Below are 13,739 nucleotides of genomic sequence, written 5' to 3'. Positions count from 1 at the left end.
TGAACTCAGGTGTCTTGCATTGCAGGCAAATATTTTTACTGTCTGAGCTGCCAGGGTTCTAATGCTGAAAATAGAGTGTAGCTGTTACAGGGATGTGGTGAAACAAGAGGCAGCAGGTGAGTGAATAAAGCAGGTATCCCACAGCAGAATGCAATGGGCTGACAGGGGCGGACCTGGCTCCTGACGAGAGGATGGCCCAATGGAAAGCAGAGTTTCTGCTCACGAGCCCCTGGTCCTGACCACCAAGTTCAAGGCAGTCAAAGGCTAGAGCTTACTCCTTCACACCATGAAAGAGAAATGCTAATTCTATGACTTGATAGTGCTAACTACTGCTACAATGGCAATCATATTACAATATAGAAATGTATCAAATCAACATGTCCCACACTTTCAATTTACATGTTAGATGTCAGATTGAAAAAAAAACAAAAAAGACAGTGAGAACCAGAGTCCGGGGAAGGTGGCAATGTCAGTTCTGCGAGGTAATGGGACAATGGTTGCAGCGGCCCTGGGGCCAGGCCACCTGGTTTCAAGGCAGGAACCATCACTGAATACAGATGGTTGTCAGCAGGTGTGTGCTCTGACCCTTGCAATCAACCCCAGTCACATGACACACACAACTGTACACATATATGTGTATATGAACACTCTGTATGTGTGTGTTTCACAGTAAGACTGTAAAAAGTCACTGAAACTTGACTAAAGAGAAAACAACACTGAGGGAGGAAAAAGTAGGTTGCTGCAAGTTGTTTTGCAATAGGATTTGGAAAAAAAAAAGAATCTGGATTATTTGTGGTCATTCATACTCATTGTATGGGAGTTACTTGTGTTTATGTTCTGGAGGAGAAATGCTAATACACCAACACATAAGAAAAAACCCAGAGAAAGTGATAGTCTATTCATGTTTTGGGAGATTTGAGTATGAGGTGACAAAAAAATACATGTATTTCTCCACATCTGTTTTACTTTTATAGTTAATTTGCCATAATTTGGGCAAAACAATCCAAACAGTATAGGTAAGCAACCTTCATATATGTGCATTTCTTTAATCTGCCCAGTTAACTATTAAATGAATGCTAAAACTGCTTTAAATATGTAAATGTTCTGCCCACGAAGCCTTCTATAGTTTTATCTGAGTCTGTGTTAAGACTATATACAGGTCTAACCCAGTTACTTATTCACCTAGTTCTGTTGGTAATGAGATTAGAATAGAATGAGAAACCCCATACATCTGTAGTTCTTAGGATTTAAAAAACGTTAAGAACACTGCAAATAATGTAAAACTGCAAATATCTCTTCCTTGAGTGCTGGTGGTATTACAAATAGGAGCAACTTTTGACCAAAAGCCATGTGGTAATACTTATCAAAACCTACAAAATCGTTTATATCTGGTAATCCCATTCCTGAGAATTTATCCTAAGGGAAAAACTTGAATCAAAGAAAAGAGCTAACTGCATAAAGATGTTCACTGCAGCATTATCTATCTTACCAAAAAGCGGGAACAACCTAAATGTCTATCCATGAAGCGACGAGGCACTTGGGAGGAAGAGGGTATTTGTGGGGACATGGATGATGGTGTAGAAAAGGCACTGGAGCAGGATGCAAACGAGAATGGACAGGAGTGTGCCGACCTACTGACAGACATGAATGGAAGCATGAACCTCCGACTTGGCTGTAAGCCTATGGAAAGGCAGCATCCAGCCCTTGGAAGAATAGATGAATGTCAAAAATACAATCAGTTCAGTTCAGTTGCTCAGTCATGTCTGACTGTTTGTGACCCCATGAACAGCAGCATGCCAGGCCTCCCTGTCCATCACCAACTCCTGGAGTTTACCCAAACTCATGTCCATTGAGTTGGTAATGCCATCCAGCCATCTCATCCTCTGTCATCCCCTTCTCCTCCTGCCCCCAATCTTTCCCAGCACCAGGGTCTTTTCAAATGAGTCAGCTCTTCACATCAGGTGGCCAAAGTATTGGAGTTTCAGCTTCAGCATCAGTCCTTCCAATGAACACCCAGGACTGATCTCCTTTAGGATGGACTGGTTGGATCTCCTTGCAGTCCAAGGGATTCTCAAGAGTCTTCTCCAACACCACAGTTCAAAAGTATCAATTCTTCAGCACTCAGCTTTCTTCACAGTCCAACTCTCACATCCATACATGACCACTGGAAAAACCATAGCCTTGACTAGATGGACCTTTGCTGGCAAAGTAATGTCTCTGCTTTTTAATATGCTGTCTAGGTTGGTCATAACTTTTCTTCCAAGGAGTAAGCATCTTTTAGTTTCATGGCTGCAATCACCATCTGCAGTGATTTTGGAATCCAAAAAAAATAGTCAGCCACTGTTTCCACTTTTTCCTATCTATTTGCCAAGAAATGATGGGACAAGATGCCATGATCTTTGTTTTCTGAATGTTGAGGTTTAAGCCAGCTTTTTCACTCTTCTCTTTCACTTTCATCAAGAGGCTCTTTAGTTCTTCTTCACTTTCTGCCATAATGGTGGTGTCATCTGCATATCTGAGGTTATTAATATTTCTCCTGACAATCTTGGTTCCAGCTTGTACTTCATCCAGCCCAGTGTTTCTCATGATATACTCTACATATAAGTTAAATAAGCAGGGTGACAATATACAGCCTTGACAGACTCCTTTTCCTATCTGGAACCTGTCTGTTGTTCCATGTTCATTTCTAACTGTTGCTTCCTGACCTGCATACAGATTTCTCAAGAGGCAGGTCAGGTGGTCTGGTATTCCCATCTCTTTCAGAATTTTCCACAGTTTATTGTGATCCACACAGTCAAAGGCTTTTGCATAGTCAATAAAGCAGAAATAGATGTTTTTCTGGAACTCTTGCTTTTTCGATGATCCAGTATATGTTGGCAATTTGATCTCTGGTTCTTCTGCCTTTCCTAAAACCAGCTTGAACATCTGGAAGTTCACAGTTCACATATTGCTGAAGCCTGGCTTGGAGAATTTTGAGCATTACTTTACTAGCGTGTGAGATGAGTGCAGTTGTGCAGTAGTTTGAGCATTCTTTGGCATTACAATAGGAAAGCTTAAAAAAATGATAGCTGTGTTAACTGTTTACCAACAGTTACTGAAAAGAAGGTTATGATGACAGAATTAGGTTAGGGAAGAATGGAAGAGACCATGAAACTCACCTACAGAGGTCATTTTCTTGTTTTACAAAGGATGTCTCTGGCTGGAGATTTATTTCCTCCCTTGCTGAATCACTGCAGATTCACTTTCCCACCAGCACCCTAGGAGCCTGTGGGGTTCTGGCTCTGGTCACAGACTTCTTTCCCTTCCTGCGCACTGTCCTCTCTTCCCAACCCACAGTTCCAGAAGCCACCGCCCACAGAGATTTTGAACCTCAAAAAACCCCTACCTACCTGCCTACGGAAGAGCTAATGTGAGAAACTACAGTTCCGTGGTTTTTCCATTAATTCCCAAAACGCAAAAGAATAAATATGCTACTCAAGAAGCTGAATAACTTACGAATTGGAAGCAGCTCCTGACACTTGGCTCAATGTTACTGCCCCCAAAGGATGCAACTTCACCCAACTGTCTTGGGATTTGGATAGAGTCATGTAGAAGGAGGCCCAGTCTGCGCTGGTCACAAAATCCTGTTGAACTGGCCACTTGCTTGAAAAGGTCTACAGGAGGAAGAAGAGAATTCCAGCAATCAAAAAGTGGCACCAAGTAGATGCTAGCACAACTAAAGTACCTACTCAGTTCCAGTACCAATTCTCAAGAGGAGAGAGGGGTTCCCTACTTGCCCTGACGGGTTGCTTCTACTGTACACTAATCTGCACATTCATTACTTTTATGGATCAAGTTAATCACCACTGTGTATATATGAAATGTGACAATGTTTAAGTAAACTATAGCCCTGTAAGAAATGAGAGTTTACATACAGTTCTGACATGTGACTTTTTCCTAAGCCAGAACATAATCCTTTGGAAAACAGTTTATATATAGGACATGACCTCCATCATACAATAAATGTTTTAGCATTAGGAAACATAGAGCGGGCCCAAAGAGCTATCCCCTGTGGACATCAGATCCCAAAATATATCAAAATCGGGACCACACAGCAACTGTGTACTAGAAATGGGTAGAGCAGAAGAGCAGCCCCTGAATGATAGCAGGTGCCCCAAATAGGTGGATTCACAGAATGAATGAATGCACTGAACACTTGTAACAGCTTTTGATCTCAGGAATCTAATTATTTTAATCCTATCTTATATTTAAATAAAAGTTGCCAAGAAAGTCAATCCATGAAAGCTTTTCCTACTTATATGCACACTTTAAACTCAGAAATTCAATGTTTGAATGGGATATTTATTTCAGATAGCAGTGACAACACTTGAGATCTCCCACACACCCACCCCTCAGCTCTCCAGTACATCCACAAAATTTCAAAATTATGAATTACCTGCAAACATCCCAGTTTGAAGTTAATATTTTTGTTTGGCCAACCTCCAACCTGTTCCCTCTTAGTATAATAGCTGAAACACAGGCTGGAAGCTTCCTTGGTTTATCAAGTAAGTATTATGATGTGCTGGTACTTTACCATTAGCAAGCTTAGAGTAAAAGCTAACCTACAACAAGTAGCTACAATATTTAAAGGACGAAAGCCCACAGAAATATTCTGTTTCATCCAAAACATATTTTCAAACAGCTAACGAAAGCTGTTCTTTTTTTCTTGGGTTCTTAGGATGAGAAAAACTCAAGTGGAAAGTACATAAAAGTGAGAGCTAAAAGAGCTTGTGTATTCTGTGGTTTACTCCTAGGGGGGAAATGAGCAGTAGGACACAGAATGGCTTTGGAGGAATTCAATCTCTTTTATCTTCTGCCTATCCTTAAGCTCAGCACATCTCCACATCCCTATGTGGCTAGGCCTTAGGGGAAAAGAGAAAAGACAAGATATACTAGGTTTGTTTAATATTCCTACTGAAAAGATTTCTCATGAGCATTTAAAGGGGAAAAACAAGTACATGCCTTCACAATGGGAATGAACGGTTGCTTCGTCACCTCAACCATCCCTCTGCTAGCATTTGCTTTTAATTTGGATTTACAAATTTTACACAGAAGAGCCCAACAGCTAATCAAAAGGAAATTCTGTAAGGTGATAGTTATCCTGTAAGAAATGGCAAGCTGTCTCTCAAATAATAAAACGTTAATCACATCACAGAATTGGATATGTCAGTACAATTCACAGTAAGATGATTATAAAATAAACAAGGTTTGTTGAACATGAATGCCAGATAGTACTCTTTAAATAAGAATCCAAAGATGAGGCATGTGCATGGATTAAACCTTCACATTTATTTTTTCTGACTTGGACAAAGGGGTTAGGAAATCAGACTTTATCCCCGAGGAACATGTGTTTTATTCAGACAAAGTCGATGTAATGTAAAATAATACTCGTACTGGAGAAGCTAATCCTCGTTCTCTACTTAAATACCTACAATTTCATGTCTGACAGAGAACGGCACAAACCAAATTTTATGCCTGTCTAAGAGTAATTTTACATCTTACACGAGGAACCTGCTGTCAACGAAGAACACTGTGTCATTCCCCATCTAGTTCTGGGATAATTAGCCAACATTAATAAAAGGGTACACATGACTTACATCTGTACTTGTCTTCCAAATGCGCTTTACACAGAGAAATGATGCCAGTTTTAAAAGACAGGACCCGGATCCTCCCTGTTCGTCCCCTATTATGAATAATCAAAGCAGAAAACAATTACTGACACTTTCTTGAAAGATAAACACTTCTTAGTTAAGGGGAAAAAAACTTGGATGTGGGAACTCTATTGACCATTGTTTTAAGATCATTAATGTTTCTGAGTTCATTATCTATTTGGCTGATGACCTAGAATGAAATGGAAATCTGACCAACTTGACCGGTGAACATTTACCAAGTTTTCAGTTTCTAAAAGACCTTACTCGAATGGTAAGCATTTCTCTACATAAAATAAGAAAAAGATTCTTTTATTTATCTTTGGAGAGCCACCTGGGTTTAAGTAGATAAGGGGAAGAATTACTAGTATGTGCTAAGCAATTTACCCACTTTGGTTACTGAAGCCAAAAAATTGCCAGCAACTAACTGTTCTGCCCTCTTCAACACTCATTTAGCTTTTCATCAGACTGCTTCTTACTGAGAAGAAAATTAGTCACTTCAGGCCACAAGACACATAGTATAAAATATGAACACTTATCTCTACAAGAAAAAATATGACACAATCTATTAGAGGGCATTGGAACAGATGATCTTAAGGAGCAATTTTAACACATCCTATTGCTATAACAATGTTTTAACATACATATGCTTTTACTTTACATACAAACCATTCCACATGACAAATTTATTAACAAGTTCATTTTATCCATGGGGAAAGCACAAGTTTTTCATTTTGTAAAACCTGTTTTTTGATCATTTTATTTTGTTATGAAAAACAACTGAACCATATATCCTGGTTCAAATAAAAGTCTATAGAATAAGCAAAGGGTAGGTCTCAAGAGTGGTTACTTTTAGTGAACAATATGCTCAGCTTGCAACTGGTACAATTTACTAAATACATTAGTCAAACAGAAATCCTGGGTCCTAAATACATTCATGAAAAAGTATTATCACTGGAAAGTTTTTACCATTTTCCCTATTTAAAAAGGTAAATCAAAAGTTTCACAAATTTTATACAGTAACTCAGGTCTTCAAGGAGTTAACATTGTCCCCAAATAATTTTCAGGCATAGAGAAGGGAAGTCATATACTCAGAATTCATTCGTACATCATCTGCAAAGAAAATGGGTGCTGAAATATATTTGAGGGAAGACCTGAATAGAAACCCTTCTCAAAGCAAATGTAAGTATAATCTGCAATTAAAATCTGACATGATCAAGAGCTTGGTAGATAATGACGGGAATTCAATAGCCTTGGAATTTAACAAGCACTATCTTAGCAAAATAACAAAGAAAAAAAAGGTATACATTTTAATCCAGGAGGTGGTAGAAATCTACAGCAAAGGCAAAACTAAAATAGTTGCTATGCGACTCCTTTCAGAAAAGCTTTCCAGATTTCTAAATGCGGAATATGTTCTTGCTGACATGTGAAATCAGGCATATAATGAGTTTGATGTCTAAGAAGAATTCAGTTGAAATTAAGACCAATTCCTGCTGCTACCTTCCTCAGTTGTCTTTATTAAGCTCAAGACAAAACTGGGGAGGGGGGCAATCCCAAAGATAAAAACAAGCACTCTCTCAGATAGAGGGATGAATGGAGGTGCCAAACTAAAACTTCGTCAATCTTTATTTATCTATATATGAGACAAAACAAAAACAAACAGAATTCCTCGGTTTGAGGATCTGAATTTGCTGCATTAAGGGCTTGTCTTCTTTCTTTCTTTCTTTTTTTTTTTTTTGCATAACTATTCACACTCTACAAAAATCTCTTTGAGTATCAGCTAACACTATTTGGAGCTGGGGACAGGAGTGTCACACCTCAGGGAGCGCATCTCTTTGGGTAGAAGGAGCCGCACTCAAAGAGGGTGGAGGAATTCAAGATACACAGGCTAGCAAGGGCAAGAACCAACGGCTACACGCTGACTCATCCTACTACTGGAAAAATGAGTATCTTGAGGTTTCGTCTGCTTTCTAATCTGAGTGCAATCTACATCCTAGTTCCTTACCTCCCAGCATATCAAAACATTTTTGGGGGTTCCATTAAATGCAAAAATGATTAATCACAGGGATAGCATTTGGTCACACGGCTTCATGAAACTTTCATCCTGAGGACCATATTTCTCTAGACCAAAGCCCTGCTGTGAAGCTAATTACACCATCACCATTCTGTAAACTAAGCCTCCCATGGTAGAGTCTGGAGAAAGCCTGCCATACGTACGTATCATAAACATTCAGCAGCCAATTGAGACACATATCCACGCAGAGAGGGACGTTGACCAGATTGTTGTGCTCTTGCTCCAGGCGGTCATAAATAGTGGTCAAACAGTTAATGATCTGCAGGATGTCCATGGGCTGGTCGTTTTGCTTGAGGTTGTGCTGGTCCAAGGCATCACATGCGGCTGACAGGCTCAAAAGATCCACTGCAAGAGACACAGAACATCATCGGTCATTTCAAGGGGAAAACCCTTCTGTCACTGTTTCTGACAATCCTAGTAGGACGGTCTTGTACCCTTTAGTAAACACCAAACCCGAACCCTACCCTCTCTTATTGAAATGTCTTCTTCCCATCCCTTGGCTATGAGTTTGATGAGTAAGGTAAAGAATCAACCTGCAATGCAAGAGACCCCGGTTAGATCCTTGGGTCGGGAAGATCCCCTGGAGAAGGGAAAGCCTACCTACTCCAGTATTCTGGCCTAGAGAATTCCATGGACTGTATAGTCCATGGGGTCGCAAAGAGTCAGACACGACTGAGCGACTTTCACTTACTCACAAGCTCAGAGGTTGTTCTGAAGTCTCACTGGCAATGGGTGAAGAAGTGAGTGAAGAGATAGTACCTATGTTGGAACTATTGGGCCATTTTGGGGAGTTAAAGGGACCCATAGTGTTCTATAGGAACAGAGTCATTTCCACCCGAATCATGGGGGGGAACTGTTTTACTAGAGATTTTCAAAGGTTCCTAACAGTACTTTCTTGTATTAGTATCAGAGAAGGTCAGTTTGATTAATCGGTATGGTTGCTGCTGCTGCTAAGTCGCTTCAGTCGTGTCCAACTCTGTGCGACCCCATAGACGGCTGCCCACCAGGCTCCCCTGTCCCTGGGATTCTCCAGGCAAGAACACTGGAGTGGGTTGCCATTTCCTTCTCCAATGCATGAAAGTGAAAAGTGAAAGTGAAGCCGCTCAGTCGTGTCTGACTCTTAGCAACCCCACGGACTGCAGCCTACCAGGCTCCTCTGTCCATGGGATCCTCCAGGCAGGAGTACTGGAGTGGGGTGCCATTGCCTTCTCCTAATCTGTATGGTTAGGGTTGTATAAACTCGATTTCCAGCTATGCATTTATTTATTTCTTATTTTATTTATTTATTTTTTAATTTTTATTTTTATTTTACTTTACAATACTGTATTGGTTTTGCATTTATAATCATTAAGTATTTTTCTCCTTGAAATATCAATCACCTCCTAATTTCTCTTGCTACACTAACACTAGGTGAAAAATACTCAACGTCACTAAAATTTTCTATAGATAAACTAAATAACTGTGTCACCTATCTCTAGTTTTCAGATGTAAGGCTCACTGTTTCTCCTTTCACCTACTATGTATTTCATGCAGGAGATGCGTGAAATTTGATTCCTGGGTTGGGAAGATCCTCTGGAGAAGGAAATAGCAACCCACTCCAGTATTCTTGCCTGGAGAATTCCATTTACAGAGGAGCCTGTTGGGCTACAGTCCATGGTGTTGCAAGGAGTTGGACATGCCTGAAGCAACTGAGCACAGCACAGGACAAGAACTTTGTAAGTTTGGTGGGGAGTGGAGGTTTCCATCATCTAAGGTGGTATTTAACGCTATACCAAAAAACAAACATGTATCAAAAGTAAAACCTCAACCCTGTCCAACATCAGCAAATCATAAGCTTTACTCCCAAGGGTCCCAGGAAGATGCTTTTCTCCAAAGTCAATTTATTAGCCAAATTGAGAATGCAACAGCTTTGCTTTTATGACACCTTATACATCTAAGCTCTGGTCTGCATTCTCAGTCCTTTGAGAGAGAGAGAGAGAGAGAGTCAATGATAATTAAGTAAATTTCTCACACATCCTGTGGGAGGAGGCAACAAAATTCTAAATTAACTTCAGATAAACACAGCCATGCCAGCCAGTAAACAGGCTGCCCCATACTAAACAGATGCAAATTTAAGGCTTTAATGCATTTTCCTAGTTACTGTTTGTGGCTAGTTCTAATTAAATGTTAAGGACAAAACCCCAAAATAGTAGTTAATACCTGTGTGGGTTAATACCTATGTACTGCACGTTTTTCTCTTTTCAAAAAGGAAAATAGTACCCTTTTGAAGTTTCCCTGGAAGCATAAAGAGACCTCATAGTGGATGCAAGTGTTGTTGTTGTTTTTTTTTTTTTGTCTTTCATCACAGTGAGTAAAGCCGTCTATGTCCATGGACCAGTCTCCCTACAATACACTGATGGAGCACTCATCCTATCAAAGCAAAGCTCCCCACTCTTTGCTTAAAAATACTCTCAAGATAAAGGAATGACCTCTTTACATGGAAGCTGAGACTGTGTTTCAAGTGGCAGAAAGGAACATAACTTGATTTGAAAGGGAGGGAGGTAGGAAAAAGAAAAAAGATTTAAAAAAAACCAAACAATACAAAGAGGTAGGGGGACAGGAGGAGGGGAAGGCTGAGTGGGGACTGTATGGGAGACCAGAGCGAGATGCAGAAACAAAAGACATCAACTTTCATGCTCTCTGCTATGTGCGTGACTTCCTCTCAGGACAGGTTTTGAATCAGCACACCATTTTCATCAGCAGAAGAGAAGACCAGACTTCCTCCAAATACCAATATTCCCAACATGTTTCTTTATATATTGAGGGAAGCAGTGAGTGGTTCGAAGTTTTTCTACTGGTTTTTTGTTGTTGTTGTTGTTACTTTTCCTTAATCATGATAGATATTTTGCTTTATATCCATGGATATAAGAGCTAACAAGTGAGAATCTGTCAGACTCACTTCGGTATGAAGAGTCTAATTTCCCTGTGTGGCATTTCTTTTCTTTTTATGGGGCCTACTCTCCTCTCTGTGCAGGTGAATGGGTAACACACAGAAGAGGAAATTAGGAGCATCAATAGCTCCAGAGGGGTGCAAAGCAACTGCTCCAAAATCATAGGAGCAGGAGATGACATAGTTGGGAAGAGAAATACTGTGCAGTGCGCTCTGCTAAAACCAAATGTCATTAAACACGAGAATGATCCAGTCTTCTCACAGAAGACTGGAGAACACATTTTCCTTAAATTAACATATCAAACAGAACTCCACTTTCACGGAATAACTGGCAAAAGACTCCTATTGAGGTATATAGAGCCGATACCACGGACTTGCAAAGACGTGAGAAAATCAATAGGGGCAATGTAATTGCCACACAAACATATACTTAACTGTGCGAAATGAGCATCTTGGAGAGCACATTGGCATTTTTTGATGAAACATTAAACATAATGATTAGTTGTTTCCAGAAGCCTCAACAAGCAACCAGCAGCCACAATTCTGTGAAACTATCCTTTTACCTCAAGCTAGGAATTTCCATTTAGGGGAAGAATATATCTCCTTTAGTGTATTCATTAGGGAATATATTTTAAAGCTATAAAAAAAAAATCCGAGTATGTTCTAATACACCTTTGCTTTTAAAAATTATTTTGACAGTAGAGGATGCTAGAGGTTTGCATGCCAGTGAAGCATAGGGACCGTCTGGGGGTGACAGAGGGGGCAAGACAAAAAATGACCAGGTCTCCAGGGTTCTTTTTGCTAAGCAAGAAAAGCAGAAAATGAAGGGGATGGGGTGGGGTGGGGTCTCAAGCACAAGATCCCATGAATGGTTCCCAAGGTGCTGGTTGTGCCTGATCACCTGGCTCAGAAGGTAAAGAATCTGCCAGCAGTGCAGGAGATCCGAGTTCAATCCCTGGGTTGGGAAGATCCCCCGGAAGGGGGCATGGCAACCCACTCTAGTATTCTTGCCTGGAGAATCCCATGGACAGAGGAGCCTGGCGGGCTATAGTCCATGGAATCCCAAAGATTCGGACACAACTGAATGACTAACACTTTCACTTTTTCACCCTCTTAATATCTTAGGTTTAAATGTCCACGCCATTCTTTTCTATATATGCCACAAGTGAGGAGTTTAGCTGGATTTTTTTTTTTTGTCTTTTACAAAATCCTCAGTGTTGTGAACTAGAAAGCCCCTTTCAGAAGCATTGGCAGTTGGGAAAAATTGAGACCAAAGAGGAGACTTGCTCAGGATATTATGGCACAACAGGTGGGGGCATGTACTGAAAAGAAAGGTGGGTGGCAGAGGTAATCATTCCAGACTGTACATAAAAGAAAACTACCCTCCTTTTTCTACTAGCAATAATACAGGGAGGAAAAAAAGCACTAAAATGTTGGTTTGAGTAAGTCTGGCGGTGCCCACACAAACACAACCCTGGGCTCGTCCTGTGGGTCAACCTGGATACCCTGTATTAACATATCAACAATCCTGTAATCTCAGTAGTACAGACACAGACAGGGTGGGTAACTCCTACATGTCTGCTGACTTTCTGGCCTGGGAAGAAGGTGTCTGTGGGAAGAGGAGGCTGTTGTGGACATCACATCTTTCCACAGGCGGCTTACCCTTCAGGCTGAAGGACTTCTCAGAAAAATCTTTGCCTAGCGAGAAAGTCAATGTGCTTTGATGTAGTTATCTTTGCTGCGAGGGTTAATTCCAGAGACTCTGAGGTTGGCAAGGTATGTTGTGCTAAAACCAGCCCCACAATGCAGAGCCTTGATCAAAGCAATGAAAAGAAGTGACTCACTGTGTTTATGGGTAGCCATGGGTTACGGGTTATCACGGTTGTTTACTGCTAGCAGTAACATTAGCCATTTTTATCTGGTCTCAGTGAGGCCCATGGAGGCCACTGCGTTTGGGACTGGCTATGTAGGGAGACAAGGCAGAATGGCAAAGAATTGATGCCTTCGAATTGTGGGGTTGGAGAAGGCTTCTGAGAGTCCCTTGGACAGCAAGGAGATCAAACCAGTCAATCTTAAGGGAGATCAACCCTGAATAGTCACTGGAAGGACTGATGCTGAAGCTGAAGCTCTGGTATTTTTGTCACCTGATGTGAACAGACATCTCATTGGAAAAGCCCATGATGCTGGGAAAGATTGAGAGCAGAAGGAGAAGAGGGTGTCAGAGGATGAGATGGCTGGACAGCATCACTGATGCAATGAACATGAACTTGGGCAAACCCCAGGAGATAATGAGGGACAGGGAGGCCTGGCGTGCTGCAGTCCATGGGGTCGCAAAGAGTCAGACACGACTGGGAGACTGAACAACAGCAAATGTAGGGAGAAGATATCCAGGGCACCAGCAGTTATAAGCAATCCTGGCTGAGACTCTGATGGGTGAGCCCTGGTTTCTAAAGTGCTCTGTGCTCACACTGGTGGTTCTTGATCCAAGAGAGAATGTGCATCCTGTTCTGGCCCTGACAGAGAGAGGGCACTTGGAGCTCGGACTTGGCCTCTCCAGACCCCACCCTGTGGTTGTGACACGTGGCCCTGTTTTAATGTTGTTGGTACATGGTAGGCTTCTCCTTTCTCCTGTAATGAACTGTAGATTTGTAAGGACTCTCATTTTGAGTCCTCATCAGCTCTTGAGCTTAACTGTCATGCCCAGAGCAATTAGTGCAAGAACTGAGATGGTTTAGAAGGCTCCAACTCATTCTTAGCTGAAAATATGGGTAAGACATTCTTTTCAAAGGAAAAGAAGATGATTCTGATAAAAGGGATGAAAATGAACCACTGATGCTGGTTGCCAAGCTACCCTTGGTCTGGAGTAGTACAGGCTTTGAGATTGGTTATCAATAATACAACTTTCTACTGGAATCTGAAAATGGTAGAATCTGAACTCCAGGAGCTAGAAGAATGGATTAGAAGGGGATGGCAAACTGATGGTTAGTTTGCTAGAAACTAAATTCCTTGGTAGGAGGAGCAAAAGCTTTAAAATTTCAGAATCTCCTTC

The 13,739-nt window shown here is 41.1% G+C and overlaps 1 protein-coding gene across 1 annotated transcript in view; it reads right to left on the bottom strand.

Moving 5' to 3' along the window:
• The window catches only part of DMD (dystrophin), a 2,235,978-nt gene that overhangs the window by 89,754 nt on the left and 2,132,485 nt on the right, over positions 1–13,739 (bottom strand). Inside the window, exons 65-67 of the mRNA XM_052663429.1 lie at positions 7,905–8,106; positions 5,637–5,722; positions 3,496–3,653 (exon numbers count right to left, since the gene is read on the bottom strand). Coding sequence (XP_052519389.1) covers positions 3,496–3,653; positions 5,637–5,722; positions 7,905–8,106 — 446 coding nt within the window. The remainder of the gene's footprint in view (positions 1–3,495; positions 3,654–5,636; positions 5,723–7,904; positions 8,107–13,739) is intronic.

This window comes from Budorcas taxicolor, chromosome X (genome assembly GCF_023091745.1).
Source record: "Budorcas taxicolor isolate Tak-1 chromosome X, Takin1.1, whole genome shotgun sequence".
Classification (NCBI taxonomy): Eukaryota; Metazoa; Chordata; class Mammalia; order Artiodactyla; family Bovidae; genus Budorcas; species Budorcas taxicolor.
This window is presented reverse-complemented; position numbering and strand designations above follow the sequence as displayed.